The sequence below is a fragment of the Oncorhynchus nerka genome, linkage group LG8, assembly GCF_034236695.1.
Source record: "Oncorhynchus nerka isolate Pitt River linkage group LG8, Oner_Uvic_2.0, whole genome shotgun sequence".
NCBI lineage: Eukaryota > Metazoa > Chordata > Actinopteri > Salmoniformes > Salmonidae > Oncorhynchus > Oncorhynchus nerka.
Genome location: NC_088403.1, coordinates 58561366 through 58577925, shown reverse-complemented (window position 1 = coordinate 58577925; position 16560 = coordinate 58561366). Strand labels below are relative to the sequence as shown.

Genomic DNA, 16560 nt, shown 5'->3' with positions numbered 1-16560 from the left:
AGTAGTGTTTCACTGTCATCGCACACTTTGACAAGTGCCTGTCCCATCAATAGAGCTCTAGAAGATGCATATCGTTCAATCTAGCCGGACAGGGTTTGGCAGACTCTTTTTTTTTTTTTTTGTATTTATAAATTGTAAAAAAGTTCCGTAGAAAATTTAACACCATACCCAAACCGTCCGGGCGCAATGGTGCGCAAATTGATTTTGTCTCCACACCAAAAGCTGTCAAGACACGCAGGTTAAAATATCAAAACAAACTCTGAACCAATTATATTAATTTTTGCACTGGTCGAAAAGCTTTTTAATTTTTTATTATGGCAATTTAGCTAGCTAGCTTTCAGTTACTAGCTAATTTTTCCTATTTAGCTAGCTTGCTGTTGCTAGCTAATTTGTTCTGGGAATTAAATATTGTTGTTATTTTACCTGAAATGCACAAATGTCCTCTACTCTGACAATTAATCCACACATAAACCAGTCAACTGAATCGTCTCTAGTCATCATCTCCTTCCAGGCTTTTTCTTCTTTGGACTTTATATGGCGATTGGCATCTAACTGTTATAGTTACCACGTGAACTCAGTTCATCTTTCAATCACCCAGGTGGGTAAAACCAATGAGATGGCCCGTGGGTATCTGCTTCTATAAAGCGTCACAAATAGAACTGACTTCTATTTTAGTGCTTGGCAACGCAGACGCTCTTTGGTTGGTGCACGCAATTATTGAATAACATGTTTAAATTTGTTTTGTAACGCTCACGCAGGCGATGTGAGCGGTGCGGTCAGCATGTCATTTAAGAGGAACATTTGTGTGTAATCGTGTGTTGTCGGCTATACAGCCGTGTGCTTCACTCTTCACTCTTCACTGCCACGTTATCGGGTTTATAAGCCCGGCCATGCTGTGGCCCAGTTTCAATGGCAATTAATTCAGGCTATCTGTTTCTCTTACAAAGTGCTGTAAAGACGATGTCTTCTTGCGATAAATGATGGCCCATTTTATTTTAATGGACCAGTCTGCTTTTGAAGCGTTCTTCTAATGAGGGACTACCCTGGATCCTCTGATACTTTCAGGGTGACTTGCACAAACTTCCTGTCTCGCTTTTAATGTTGAGCTGTTTTTCTTTTTTGTCCTTTTATTTATTTTATTCTTCTCGCTGCCTGTCTCCAGAAAATAATTGGCTCCCTATTTAAATCAGTCTGACTGTGCTGCCAAGGCCGACAGTCTGGTGTGAAGTCGCCCAGAAGAAGGAGAGGAAGTGGGGTTTGGGAATCCTGGTTCCATTTATTTTCTCCTGTAACTTTAAGAGGATGCTGTACCCAGCTCGTCACCATTTGGGCTTACTTCAGCCATCACAACACCCCACCTTCAGCCTAGCTCTGCATCAACAGGTAGGGAAGAAATGGCATGAGGGGAATGCGCTTTAAAACCTCTACAGGATCGGTGGGTCCCCCACGGGACAGTTGAGCTAACGCGATTAGCATGAGCTTATAAGTAACAAGAACATTTCCCAGGACATAGACATATCTGATATTAGCAGAAAGCTTTAAATTCTTGTTCATCTAACTGCACTGTCCAATTTACATTAGCTATTACAGTGAAAGAATACCATACTATTGTTTGAGAAGAGTGCACAGTTATGAACTTAAAGATGTTACTAGGCCAATTAGGCACATGTTTGCAGTCTTGATACAACATTTTGAACAGAAATACAATGCTTCACTGATCAGTCTAAAACTTTGCATGTATACACAGCTGCTGTCTAGTGGCCAACATCTGAACTGCACCTGGGCTGGAATAATAAATGATGGCCTTTCTCTTGCATTTCAAAGATTTCTTTGTATTATCTTTTACCAGATCTAATGTGTTATATTTTACCACATTAATTTCACATTTCCACATACTTAAATATGTTTCCTTTCAAATGGTACCAATAATATGTATATCCTTGCTTCCGGTCCTGAGCTACATGCAGTTAGATTTGGGTATGTCCTTAAGAGGATCATCATTATTAATGATCCTAACAGGTCAAGACACCGATTTAAATTGGCCTCTTCAAGGCGTTGGGGACTGAGAATCGACTGGACCTGAGGGCAGCAGCGGTACCAGATGATTTTCATCATGTCCGTGACTGAGGACGGGGTTGATTGCAGTGAAAATAGCTGCTGCCCCTGTTTCTCAGGCCTGACAGCATTCTCTCTCTCTCTGCTCATCTGGGGCTGACGAACGTTTAAATAGGTCAGCTCTGGGGGCGAATCACACCACACGGTTTTAGTTGTGTTGCTCATTTTTTAAATCACTCCACCTGAAGCTGTTAATGAAGAGAAGGACGGCGAGTCCGTCTCTTTGTGTGTCACATTTATGACGCTGCAGACCAAATGCATCATCTGATTGACATAATTTATGGTAGTCGGTTTTGAGGAACTACATAGGGGTTTCAAGTTCGATCTTGCAAATCATGTTTTTGTCGAGTGTTTGTGGGAAAGAAAACATTGACGTTTACATGGTCTCTCTGTGTAGGTCAATTGAAATTCCCATGTCGGAAATGAAATACCATAATAACATGGAGTTCATTATCCTCACCAGAGCTACTCACTAAAGGTGTATGGAACAGAATGGGGTCAGAATATGATGATGATGATGATTAAGAAGACGGAGGAGAGTAAGCAGCTGTAAATCCTGTTACGTCACAGATTGGGAGCATGCCGCCTTGGGATGAGAAAGGGGGCAACGGGAGAGAATGGGAGCACGCCAAAGTCCGCCCGGCGATCGGGATTACCGCCCTGTAAAAGCACATCTGATTGGTGCGATTTGGGATTAGACGTTTGTAAAACAAGACGTGATTGGAGAGCTCATTAGCGAGGATACCGCATCACATCTGGCTCAAGTAAATCAAATCAAGTCAAATTTGATTTATTTATAGCAGGGATTACTACCATAGAAAAGCACATCTGATTGGAGGAGCACAGATTACAGGCCTGTAAAAGCAAACCTGATTGGAGAAATGGAAATGTGGCTGCTGTGAATAGACATCTGATTGGTGTGTGTAGGATTATGGCATTTGAGTCAGATTGGATGGGAAAGCTTCCAGGCCCTGTGAAGTTTACGTCTGACTGTGGATTAGAGCTGCACAAATGCATCATAGGTCCTAAAAATAGCATGTGGTCTCTAGAATAATCTCACAACGGATCAGACATGGTCCAATATGGCTCAGATGAGACCTAGGCACACACACACACACATTCATTTAACATTTACATTTAAGTCATTTAGCAGACGCTCTTATCCAGAGCGACTTACAAATTGGTGCGTTCACCTTAAGACATCCAGTGGAACAGCCACTTTACAATAGTGCATCTAAATCTTTTAAAGGGGTGGGGGTGAGAAGGATTACTTTATCCTATCCTAGGTATTCCTGAAAGAGGTGGGGTTTCAGGTGTCTCCGGAAGGTGGTGATTGATTCACAGATTCACTGACATATCTGTAGCATTGATCTGGCATTAACCCAGAGAGTTGATGAGGATCTGGTCATTGACCCAGTCTCACACGCTCGCAATACCTGCCTGTCCACCTGTTCTGAACTATTGAGCGCACCCTGCAGGTGAAATACCTGCCTGTCCACCTGTTCTGAACTATTGAGCGCACCCTGCAGGTGAAATACCTGCCTGTCTACCTGTTCTGAACTATTGAGCGCACCCTGCAGGTGAAATACCTGCCTGTCTACCTGTTCTGAACTATTGAGCGCACCCTGCAGGTGAAATACCTGCCTGTCTACCTGTTCTGAACTATTGAGCGCACCCTGCAGGTGAAATACCTGCCTGTCCACCTGTTCTGAACTATTGAGCGCACCCTGCAGGTGAAATACCTGCCTGTCCACCTGTTCTGAACTATTGAGCGCACCCTGCAGGTGAAAGATGGCAGTGCACCCCTTATAGAATTGCCTGTGGCGATGCCTTTGGAATTCCACATGGATACACCGAACACAACACATGTATCTAACCTGAACATGAACCACTTCCTTTATTCACTTTTACTTTACATTTCAAATGTCACAGCAAGAAAGGGGATCTTCAACTCTGCACATGTTGACAAAGGCCTACCTACAGGGTTAGTCAATTCCATTGTAATTCCAGTCAATTCTGGAAGTACACTGACATTTCAATGCTTTTCAATGAAGACAGTTTTGAATTGTAATTTGGTTTGCTTTCTGTATTGACTGGAATTTAAATTGAATTGACCCCCAATCCTGCCTACATGTAACATAAACATTCAGGCCCCGTACCCTGCCTTTTAATTTATTTATAACCCCCTGCGCTCTCCTAACCCTTTGTCCCGAACACTCTGTCTACCTCTGACTCACTCACACAGCGTCCCTCAGGTAACCTTTTGTCGTTATGCCAAACTTGTTTATCAAGCATTAATAATCCAGCATACTTGCCGGCAACGAGTCTGTCATTAATTCTTCAAATTGGGGTTCAAAAAGAATTGGGGTTCAAAAATAATTCAAAATGAGCTCTCCTCTTGGTTTCAGGGCTACCATGTGGCTATTTACCACAACTTTTGTCAAACCACTTTTGATTTATCTGTGAAGGACACGCCGCGCTACACTTGAAATTTGGTTCATTTCCTGGTTCTGTCGGCTGAATTTATTCAAGTCAAATAATTGACTGGTCGCAGAGGTCGGCCACATGAAAGATGAAAGCAACACCTGGAGGAATTGCAGTAGTGAATAACCTTGATGAATTTAAATGTTTAAGTGGTTTTCAAATACTTACCCTTTTAGTAAATGAGAATGTTCCCTGGGGTACCAGTTGAGGTACCGGTATCGTGTTGAAATGAATAGCACTTGATGTTGACATCTCAATTAACTCGCGTCACATTTAATTCACACATGGAAGTGTTATTATTGCAAAGTGGTCGTTGAGCAGCTCGAAGTGTTGCAGTGGCCTGATATCCTGTTGGCAGCATGATGAATATAAACCGTGTGAAAAATACTCTGTCTAGATGAGCTCACCAGAAGTGCATGCTAACATTACTCTTCCCTGAAGTGGGGGGGAACCAGATTTCACAGTGGACTGCCAAGTTCACTGACATCAGCCTAGTAGCTCCACTCTTAAGACACCTGGTGAATGATCCAAACACGTAAACAAAGGAGCGAAGGTAAAGGTGAATACAGAGCGACGATATCCGTCCGTTGTGTTTGTGTGTAAAGCACAGAGTTACATAACACTACTGTTCCAACAGGCCATTCAGTTCCATTCACTGACCATTTATCTAGTTTCCAAAGAATCATGTTGGATTGGAAAGTTATGGTGACCCTTCATCTAGTTCCTAATGAATCATGTTGGATTGGGAAGTTATGGTGACTCTTCATCTAGTTCCTAATGAATCATGTTGGATTGGGAAGTTATGGTGACCGTTCATCTAGTTCCTAATGAATCATGTTGGATTGGGAAGTTATGGTGACCCTTCATCTAGTTCCTAATGAATCATGTTGGATTGGGAAGTTATGACCCTTCATCTAGTTCCTAATGAATCATGTTGGATTGGGAAGTTATGGTGACCCTTCATCTAGTTCCTAATGAATCATGTTGGATTGGGAAGTTATGACCCTTCATCTAGTTCCTAATGAATCATGTTGGATTGGGAAGTTATGGTGACCCTTCATCTAGTTCCTAATGAATCATGTTGGATTGGGAAGTTATGGTGACCCTTCATCTAGTTCCTAATGAATCATGTTGGATTGGGAAGTTATGGTGACCCTTCATCTAGTTCCTAATGAATCATGTTGGATTGGGAAGTTATGGTGACCCTTCATCTAGTTCCTAATGAATCATGTTGGATTGGGAAGTTATGGTGACCCTTCATCTAGTTCCTAATGAATCATGTTGGATTGGGAAGTTATGGTGACCCTTCATCTAGTTCCTAATGAATCATGTTGGATTGGGAAGTTATGGTGACCCTTCATCTAGTTCCTAATGAATCATGTTGGATTGGGAAGTTATGGTGACCCTTCATCTAGTTCCTAATGAATCATGTTGGATTGGGAAGTTATGGTGACCCTTCATCTAGTTCCTAATGAATCATGTTGGATTGGGAAGTTATGGTGACCCTTCATCTAGTTCCTAATGAATCATGTTGGATTGGGAAGTTATGGTGACCCTTCATCTAGTTCCTAATGAATCATGTTGGATTGGGAAGTTATGGTGACCCTTCATCTAGTTCCTAATGAATCATGTTGGATTGGGAAGTTATGGTGACCCTTCATCTAGTTCCTAATGAATCATGTTGGATTGGGAAGTTATGGTGACCCTTCATCTAGTTCCTAATGAATCATGTTGGATTGGGAAGTTATGGTGACCCTTCATCTAGTTCCTAATGAATCATGTTGGATTGGGAAGTTATGGTGACCCTTCATCTAGTTCCTAATGAATCATGTTGGATTGGGAAGTTATGGTGACCCTTCATCTAGTTCCTAATGAATCATGTTGGATTGGGAAGTTATGGTGACCCTTCATCTAGTTCCTAATGAATCATGTTGGATTGGGAAGTTATGGTGACTCTTCATCTAGTTCCTAATGAATCATGTTGGATTGGGAAGTTATGACCCTTCATCTAGTTCCTAATGAATCATGTTGGATTGGGAAGTTATGACCCTTCATCTAGTTCCTAATGAATCATGTTGGATTGGGAAGTTATGACTCTTCATCTAGTTCCTAATGAATCATTTTGGATTGGGAAGTTATGACTCTTCATCTAGTTCCTAATGAATCATGTTGGATTGGGAAGTTATGACTCTTCATTTAGTTCCTAATGAATCATGTTGGATTGGGAAGTTATGGTGACCCTTCATCTAGTTCCTAATGAATCATGTTGGATTGGGAAATTATGGTGACCCTTCATCTAGTTCCTAATGAATCATGTTGGATTGGGAAGTTATGGTGACCGTTCATCTAGTTCCTAATGAATCATGTTGGATTGGGAAGTTATGGTGACCCTTCATCTAGTTCCTAATGAATCATGTTGGATTGGGAAGTTATGGTGACCCTTCATCTAGTTCCTAATGAATCATGTTGGATTGGGAAGTTATGGTGACCCTTCATCCAGTTCCTAATGAATCATGTTGGATTGGGAAGTTATGGTGACCCTTCATCTAGTTCCTAATGAATCATGTTGGATTGGGAAGTTATGGTGACCCTTCATCTAGTTCCTAATGAATCATGTTGGATTGGGAAGTTATGGTGACCCTTCATCTAGTTCCTAATGAATCATGTTGGATTGGGAAGTTATGGTGACCCTTCATCTAGTTCCTAATGAATCATGTTGGATTGGGAAGTTATGGTGACCCTTCATCTAGTTCCTAATGAATCATGTTGGATTGGGAAGTTATGGTGACCCTTCATCTCATTCTGCTGCAAGGTGAAAGTGATGGGATTTACTGTAGTATTGTAGCAATTCCTCTGGTATCAGGAAACTGGACTGTAATCTGACCCTACTGGATTTACAGATCATTAATCTGTTTGTACTTTTGGCGTTGTGTATCATTTACGCTACTTTGGCGTTGTGTATCATTTACGCTACTTTGGCGTCTGGGAATGGAACACGTAAGCCACATGGAATACCTTTTTTAGCGTGGTCACTGTTAGCGTGGTCACTGTTATGTGAAAACCGGAGTAGAACAGTATCAGGCTTCTTATCTTACAACCCAAGAGAAGATAACACTAACTCCATAACTACAATGTGAGAGAATCCCACAGTCCTTGGGGTTAAGGTGTGTGTGTGTGTGTGTGTGCCTCAAAGACTGACACCTTCTGTTTTGTCTCTCCTATAGATCACCAGAAGCTGGAAAGAGAGGCCAGGATTTGTCGTCTGCTCAAGCACCCCAATATCGGTTAGTCAAATACTGTACAAGTCTAACATCTGTGAATCAGTGTTCCACCACCAGTTCCTCACTTTCTCCTGTCCTCCACTCTCCTGTCCTCCACTCTCCTGTCCTCCACTCTCCTGTCCTCTACTCCCCTGTCCTCCACTCTCCTGTCCTCTACTCCCCTGTCCTCCACTCTCCTGTCCTCTACTCCCCTGTCCTCCACTCCCCTGTCCTCCACTCGCCTGTCCTCCACTCGCCTGTCCTTGACTCTCCTGTCCTCCACTCTCCTGTCCTCCACTCTCCTGTCCTCCACTCTCCTGTCCTCCACTCTCCTGTCCTCCACTCTCCTGTCCTCCACTCTCCTGTCCTCTACTCTCCTGTCCTCTACTCCCCTGTCCTCCACTCCCCTGTCCTCCACTCTCCTGTCCTCCACTCTCCTGTCCTCCACTCTCCTGTCCTCCACTCTCCTGTCCTCCACTCTCCTGTCCTCCACTCTCCTGTCCTTGACCCTTTTAACATCTTCGCTCTCCTTCACATTTAATCCCTCTCCTCTTTCTGTTCAATGTGCCAGCTGGCACTTCACTGGTAGCAGTAAGACAATCACACTGTTATTCCAAAATACACATGCGGGCGCGCGCCCACACACACACTTGACCGTCTGTCTCAGTCCTGGCCAGCCCACTGTGCCAAAGAAACTGTCCCATCATCCATGGCAAAACATTTTTTTTAAGAGTTAGAAAGGACCGGCCTTTTTCCTGGTAAAACAGCAATGTGTCCATCCCCAAGATATCTCACGCCTCAGGGATAAACCCCCACCTCCACACACTCCCATGTAGGCTATCCCCATTTTGAAGGTAACCAACCTTGATACGCCCCAAAGCCATTTTTAGGTGGATCCTGGGTAAATAAACATTGAAAGTCTGTTTAAAACCAGACCTCGCCCACGTTCTCCCTGTCACTTGCGGGCTGCCAAGAGACACACGGAGGCCAAGGCACTGTAAGACTTGACGACCACACTGGGTGTTGGTGTGGTTGTTTTCACACTGTTTGTTCTTTCCCGGGAAGAGAAGGATGAGGGGGGCGGAAGAACAAGACGATGATATGGGGGGGGGGGCATTTTGTTTGTCTATCGATGAGAAGACTTGGCGATAAAATATATAACGTGGGAGACCATTGGAGGAAGAGTGGTTTGGGTGGCCATGTGTCTCAGTCCTGGAGCTATTATTATTATTAGATAGGAATACTGGAGGAATACACACCAGGTAGGAATACTGGAGGAATACACACCAGGTAGGAATACTGGAGGAATACACACTGGAGGAAATACACACCAGGTAGGAATACTGGAGGAATACACACCAGGTAGGAATACTGGAGGAATACACACCAGGTAGGAATACTGGAGGAATACACACCAGGTAGGAATACTGGAGGAATACACACCTGGAGGAATACACACCAGGTAGGAATACTGGAGGAATACACCAGGTAGGAATACTGGAGGAATACACACCAGGTACTGGAGGAATACACACCAGGTAGGAATACTGGAGGAATACACACAGGTAGGAATACTGGAGGAATACACACCAGGTAGGAATAGAATACTGGAGGAATACTGGAGGAATACACACCAGGTAGGAATACTGGAGGAATACACACCAGGTAGGAATACTGGAGGAATACACACCAGGTAGGAATACTGGAGGAATACACACCAGGTAGGAATACTGGAGGAATACACACCAGGTAGGAATACTGGAGGAATACACACCAGGTAGGAATACTGGAGGAATACACACCAGGTAGGAATACTGGAGGAATACACACCAGGTAGGAATACTGGAGGAATACACACCAGGTAGGAATACTGGAGGAATACACACCAGGTAGGAATACTGGAGGAATACACACCAGGTAGGAATACTGGAGGAATACACACCAGGTAGGAATACTGGAGGAATACACACCAGGTAGGAATACTGGAGGAATACACACCAGGTAGGAATACTGGAGGAATACACACCAGGTAGGAATACTGGAGGAATACACACCAGGTAGGAATACTGGAGGAATACACACCAGGTAGGAATACTGGAGGAATACACACCATAGGAATACTGGAGGAATACACACCAGGTAGGAATACTGGAGGAATACACACCAGGTAGGAATACTGGAGGAATACACACCAGGTAGGAATACTGGAGGAATACACACCAGGTAGGAATACTGGAGGAATACACACCAGGTAGGAAGGAATAGGAACTGGAGGAATACACACCAGGTAGGAATACTGGAGGAATACACACCAGGTAGGAATACTGGAGGAAAACACACCAGGTAGGAATACTGGAGGAAAACACACCAGGTAGGAATACTGGAGGAATACACACCAGGTAGGAATACTGGAGGAATACACAGCAGGTAGGAATACTGGAGGAAAACACACCAAGTAGGAATACTGGAGGAATACACACCAGATAGGAATTCACAGCAGATAGGAATACACACCAGATAGGGCAGACTGACCCAAGCCCCTGGCGCACAGACTATTGCAGCATAGATACTGGAGACTGAGACGGGGGTGGTGTTTCAGGACACTGGAGCCATGTCCGATGATACCAGCTGGCACTTCACTGGTAGCAGTAAGACAATCACACTGTTATTGCATAATACACATGCGGGCGCGCGCCCACACACACTTGACCGTCTGTCTCAGTCCTGGCCAGCCCACTGTGCCAAAGAAACTGTCCCATCATCCATGGCAAAAAAAAATAAAAAAGAGTTAGAAAGGACCGGCCTTTTGCCTGGTAAAACAGCAATGTGTCCATCCCCAAGATATCTCACGCCTCAGGGATAAACCCCCACCTCCACACACTCCCATGTAGGCTATCCCCATTTTGAAGGTAACCAACCTTGATACGCCCCAAAGCCATTTTTAGGTGGATCCTGGGTAAATAAACATTGAAAGTCTGTTTAAAACCAGACCTCGCCCACGTTCTCCCAGTCCCTTGCGGGCTGCCAAGGGAGACACGGAGGCCAAGGCACTGTAAGACTTGACGACCACACTGGGTGTTGGTGTGGTTGTTTTCACACTGTTTGTTCTTTCCCGGGAAGAGAAGGATGAGGGGGGCGGAAGAACAAGACGATGATATGGGGGGGGGGGGGGCGCGCATGTGTCTCAGTTCTCAGTCCTGGAGCTATTATTATTGCCACCCCACACCACTAGAGGGATATAAAAAGACCACCATCTTTACTACCCGGAGACCACAAAGATCTCCTCCAGTGCACAAGCCCGAGGGTACGCAAGACCGGACAGGAAGATCACTTCAGTGACTCAACCCACTCAAGTTGTGTATAGCGGGAAAAAAAGGCATGACATGACGCACCCTTCTTAGGGACGGCATTGAAGGTCACTCGTAAGCCAGTGACTCAGCCCCCGTAATAGGGTCAGAGGCAGAGAATCCCAGTGGAGATAAAGGGGCCTGTCAGGCACAGATAGCAAGGGCGGTTCATTGCTCCAGTGTCTTGCCGTTCACCTTCACACTCCTGGGCCAGACTACACTCAATCATAGGACCTACTGAAGAGATGAGTGTTCAGTAATGACTTAAAGGTTGAGACCGAGTCTGCGTCTCTCGCATGGATAGGCAGACCATTCCATACAAATGGAGCTCTATAGGAGAAAGCCCTGCCTCTAGCTGTTTGCTTAGAAATTCTAGGGACAATTAGGAGGCCTGCGTCTTGTGACCGTAGCGTACGTGTAGGTATTTACGGCAGGACCAAATCGGAGAGATGGGTAGAAGCAAGCCCATGTAATGCTTTGTAGGTTAGCAGTAAAACCTTGAAATCAGCCCTCGCCTTAACAGGAAGCCAGTGTAGAGCGGGTAGCACTGGAGTAATATGATACATTTTTGGGGTTCTAGTCAAGATTCTTGCAGCCGTGTTTAGCACTAGCTGAAGTTTATTTAGTGCTTTATCCGGGTCACCGGAGAGTAGAGCATTGCAGTAGTCTAATCTAGAAGTGACAAAAGCATGGATGAGCTTTTCTGCTAAATTTTAGAACAAAAAGTTTCACATTTTTTGCAACGTTACAAAAAAGCTGCCCTTTAAATATTCTTTAGGTTCGTCAAAAGAGGGATCAGGATACAGAGTAACACTGAGTTCACACAGTTTTATTTGAGACGACTATACAACCATCAAGATGAATTGTCAGATCAAACAGGATAACGTGAATGCCTAGCATGATGGATTACTGTGCTGCCTATTGAGTGTCTAAATAATCTGTCAGGTTTCATACCATACCCTCATAGGGTGATGTCTCAAACCCTACCCTTCAAGGTCCTAGCTATAGAGATAATAACCCAAGTGATTCTACACTTAGAAAAAAGGGTTACAAAAGGGTTCTTCAGCTGTCCCCATAGGAGAAACATTTTGGGTTCCAGGTAGAACCATTTTGGGTTCCATGTAGAACCCTCTGTGAAAAGGCTTGTATGTGGAGCCCAACACTGTTTTACTTGGAACCAAAAGGGTTCTAAGTGGCACCAACAAGGGTTTTTCAATGGGTTCTGATATGGGGACAGCCGAAAGAACCCTCTTTGGTTCTAGATAGCACCTTTTTTTTCTTTCTTCTAAGAGTGTAACGAAGGAAGTTCCCATATTGCTACAGTATGCCATCTTTACTCTGTCTGAACATCCATCCATCCATCCTACTTTGAGGTCATCCGTCTCGGTTTCATTCTCTGATTGGCTGGTGAGTGTAAGCGATTGCTTCATTAGATGCCTCGGAGGCGGGATGTTATCTCCGACTGGGACCCAAGGGGATTCCTGTCCTCTTTCTCCTCCCTCTATCATGCTTTACGCTGGCCATTTTTATTTTTCCCTGACCTCTACCTTACCCTTTCTCCAACTCCTTTCCCCCCTCCCCAGTCTCTCTCACCCCCATCTCTCTCTCCCTCATCCATCTGTATAATGTCACCCAGGGAAGTCGTTTTCCTCTTGTGTGTTAATTACACTGATGGCTGGCTAATTGGTTGTACCATATAAACCTAACATACCAACCATGGCAAGGTCTCCTCATGGTCATCCCTCTCCAAGGGTTGTGTTCATCTGTGCAGAGGATCAGGCCAAAATAGCTGGGTGTGTGCGACACCTGTTCAGAGACCCAAAACCCTAAGAATTAGAACCGAGATTTGGCTGGGCCTGTTGACCACTCGGCCTGTCCTGCTGACCACTCGGCCTGTCCTGCTGACCACTCGGCCTGTCCTGCTGACCACTCGGCCTGGCCTGCTGACCACTCGGCCTGTCCTGCTGACCACTCGGCCTGTCCTGCTGACCACTCGGCCTGGCCTGTTGACCACTCGGCCTGGCCTGTTGACCACTCGGCCTGGCCTGTTGACCACTCGGCCTGTCCTGCTGACCACTCGGCCTGGCCTGCTGACCACTCGGCCTGGCCTGCTGACCACTCGGCCTGGCCTGCTGCACTCGGCCTGGCCTGCTGACCACTCGGCCTGGCCTGCTGACCACTCGGCCTGGCCTGCTGACCACTCGGCCTGTCCTGTTGACCACTCGGCCTGTCCTGTTGACCACTCGGCCTGTCCTGTTGACCACTCGGCCTGTCCTGCTGACCACTCGGCCTGGCCTGTTGACCACTCGGCCTGGCCTGCTGACCACTCGGCCTGTCCTGTTGACCACTCGGCCTGGCCTGCTGACCACTCGGCCTGGCCTGCTGACCACTCTGCCTGTCCTGTTGACCACTCGGCCTGGCCTGCTGACCACTCGGCCTGGCCTGCTGACCACTCGGCCTGTCCTGCTGACCAATTGAAAGACTGTAACACCTGACGGTCTGTTTCCTGCATGGTGACCACTCGGCCTGTCCTGCTGACCAATTGAAAGACGGTAACACCTGACGGTCTGTTTCCTGCATGGTGACCCGTGTAGCCCATTAAGATGCTGTAAATCAGTAACGGTTCCTGGAGGATCCTTTAGGGGTTCTTCAGATTGAAACTGTGAGGAAACCCCTATAAGTCCATAACGTAGAGGCCTGTGGGATATTCATTGAAGAGGAAAGGGAAGAGGATACTACATGTGATCTCCATAACACACCAATACCAATTGACAGACCTTTGTACGCCTCCGTGTCTGTATACCTGCAGACACGGACACAAAAGTGAGCAGTTCAGTCATCTGCACCCAGCCAGCCTTCAACATGTTCTTATAGCCTTCAACATGTTCTTATAGCCTTCAACATGTTCTTACAGCCTTCAACATGTTCTTACAGCCTTCAACATGTTCTTATAGCCTTCAACATGTTCTTATAGCCTTCAACATGTTCTTATAGCCTTCAACATGTTCTTACAGCCTTCAACATGTTCTTATAGCCTTCAACATGTTCTTACAGCCTTCAACATGTTCTTACAGCCTTCAACATGTTCTTACAGCCTTCAACATGTTCTTACAGCCTTCAACATGTTCTTACAGCCTTCAACATGTTACAGCCTTCAACATGTTCTTACAGCCTTCAACATGTTCTTACAGCCTTACAGCCTTCAACATGTTCTTACAGCCTTCAACATGTTCTTCAACATGTTCTTACAGCCTTCAACAACAGCCTTCAACATGTTCTTACAGCCTTCAACATGTTCTTACAGCCTTCAACATGTTCTTACAGCCTTCAACATGTTCTTACAGCCTTCAACATGTTCTTCAACAGCCTTCAACATGTTCTTATAGCCTTCAACATGTTCTTACAGCCTTCAACATGTTCTTATAGCCTTCAACATGTTCTTATGTTCTTAGCCTTCAACATGTTCTTACAGCCTTCAACATGTTCTTACAGCCTTCAACATGTTCTTACAGCCTTCAACATGTTCTTACAGCCTTCAACATGTTCTTACAGCCTTCAACATGTTCTTACAGCCTTCAACATGTTCTTATAGCCTTCAACATGTTCTTACAGCCTTCAACATGTTCTTCAACATAGCCTTCAACATGTTCTTCAACAGCCTTCAACATGTTCTTATAGCCTTCAACATGTTCTTATAGCCTTCAACATGTTCTTATAGCCTTCAACATGTTCTTACAGCCTTCAACATGTTCTTACAGCCTTCAACATGTTCTTACAGCCTTCAACATGTTCTTACAGCCTTCAACATGTTCTTATAGCCTTCAACATGTTCTTTAGCCTTCAACATGCCTTCAACATGTTCTTAGCCTTCAACATGTTCTTACAGCCTTCAACATGTTCTTTCAACATGTTCTTATAGCCTTCAACATGTTCTTATAGCCTTCAACATGTTCTTACAGCCTTCAACATGTTCTTATAGCCTTCAACATGTTCTTATGTTAGCCTTCAACATGTTCTTACAGCCTTCAACATGTTCTTACAGCCTTCAACATGTTCTTATAGCCTTCAAACATGTTCTTATAGCCTTCAACATGTTCTTATGTTCTTACAGCCTTCAACATGTTCTTACAGCCTTCAACATGTTCTTACAGCCCAACATGTTCAACATGTTCTTACAGCCTTCAACATGTTCTTATAGCCTTCAACATGTTCTTATAGCCTTCAACATGTTCTTACAGCCTTCAACATGTTCTTACAGCCTTCAACATGTTCTTACAGCCTTCAACATGTTCTTATAGCCTTCAACATGTTCTTATAGCCTTCAACATGTTCTTCTTACAGCCTTCAACATAGCCTTCAACATGTTCTTACAGCCTTCAACATGTTCTTACAGCCTTCAACATGTTCTTACAGCCTTCAACATGTTCTTATAGCCTTCAACATGTTCTTATAGCCTTCAACAACAGCCTTCAACATGTTCTTCAACATGTTCTTACAGCCTTCAACATGTTCTTACAGCCTTCAACATGTTCTTACAGCCTTCAACATGTTCTTATAGCCTTCAACATGTTCTTACAGCCTTCAACATGTTCTTATAGCCTTCAACATGTTCTTACAGCCTTCAACATGTTCTTATAGCCTTCAACATGTTCTTACAGCCTTCAACATGTTCTTAGCCTTCAACATGTTCTTATAGCCTTCAACATGTTCTTTCAACATGTTCTTACAGCCTTCAACATGTTCTTATAGCCTTCAACATGTTCTTACAGCCTTCAACATGTTCTTATAGCCTTCAACATGTTCTTACAGCCTTCAACATGTTCTTACAGCCTTCAACATGTTCTTACAGCCTTCAACATAGCCTTCAACATGTTCTTACAGCCTTCAACATGTTCTTATAGCCTTCAACATGTTCTTACAGCCTTCAACATGTTCTTACAGCCTTCAACATGTTCTTACAGCCTTCAACATGTTCTTATAGCCTTCAACATGTTCTTACAGCCTTCAACATGTTCTTATAGCCTTCAACATGTTCTTACAGCCTTCAACATGTTCTTATAGCCTTCAACATGTTCTTATAGCCTTCAACATGTTCTTATAGCGTACACATACCCACGTTCTTACCTATTTGTTGATTTGATATTCATTCAATTGTGTCCATTTTCTGTTTTAAGAAAGATTTGCACAAATATGAAAAGACAGATGGGATCATCATAAAACAATATCAATTTAGATCACACAAGGGACAAACCTTTTTATATTGATCTTTACAATGTTCAGTTCAGTGCCTGTACCTGCTGTCCTTTTAAATTCAAATCAAAATGTTTCTGTTGGACAGTTCGGTTCCTGCAAGA

At 44.3% G+C, this 16560-nt stretch overlaps 1 protein-coding gene across 11 annotated transcripts in view; it reads left to right on the top strand.

The window, feature by feature from the left end:
* The window catches only part of LOC115133659 (calcium/calmodulin-dependent protein kinase type II delta chain), a 112976-nt gene that overhangs the window by 44135 nt on the left and 52281 nt on the right, over positions 1-16560 (top strand). For all 11 annotated transcript variants that reach the window (XM_029667144.2, XM_029667130.2, XM_029667132.2 and 8 more), the window contains exon 4: positions 7824-7883. In XM_029667144.2, the coding sequence (XP_029523004.1) occupies positions 7824-7883 (60 nt within the window). The remainder of the gene's footprint in view (positions 1-7823; positions 7884-16560) is intronic.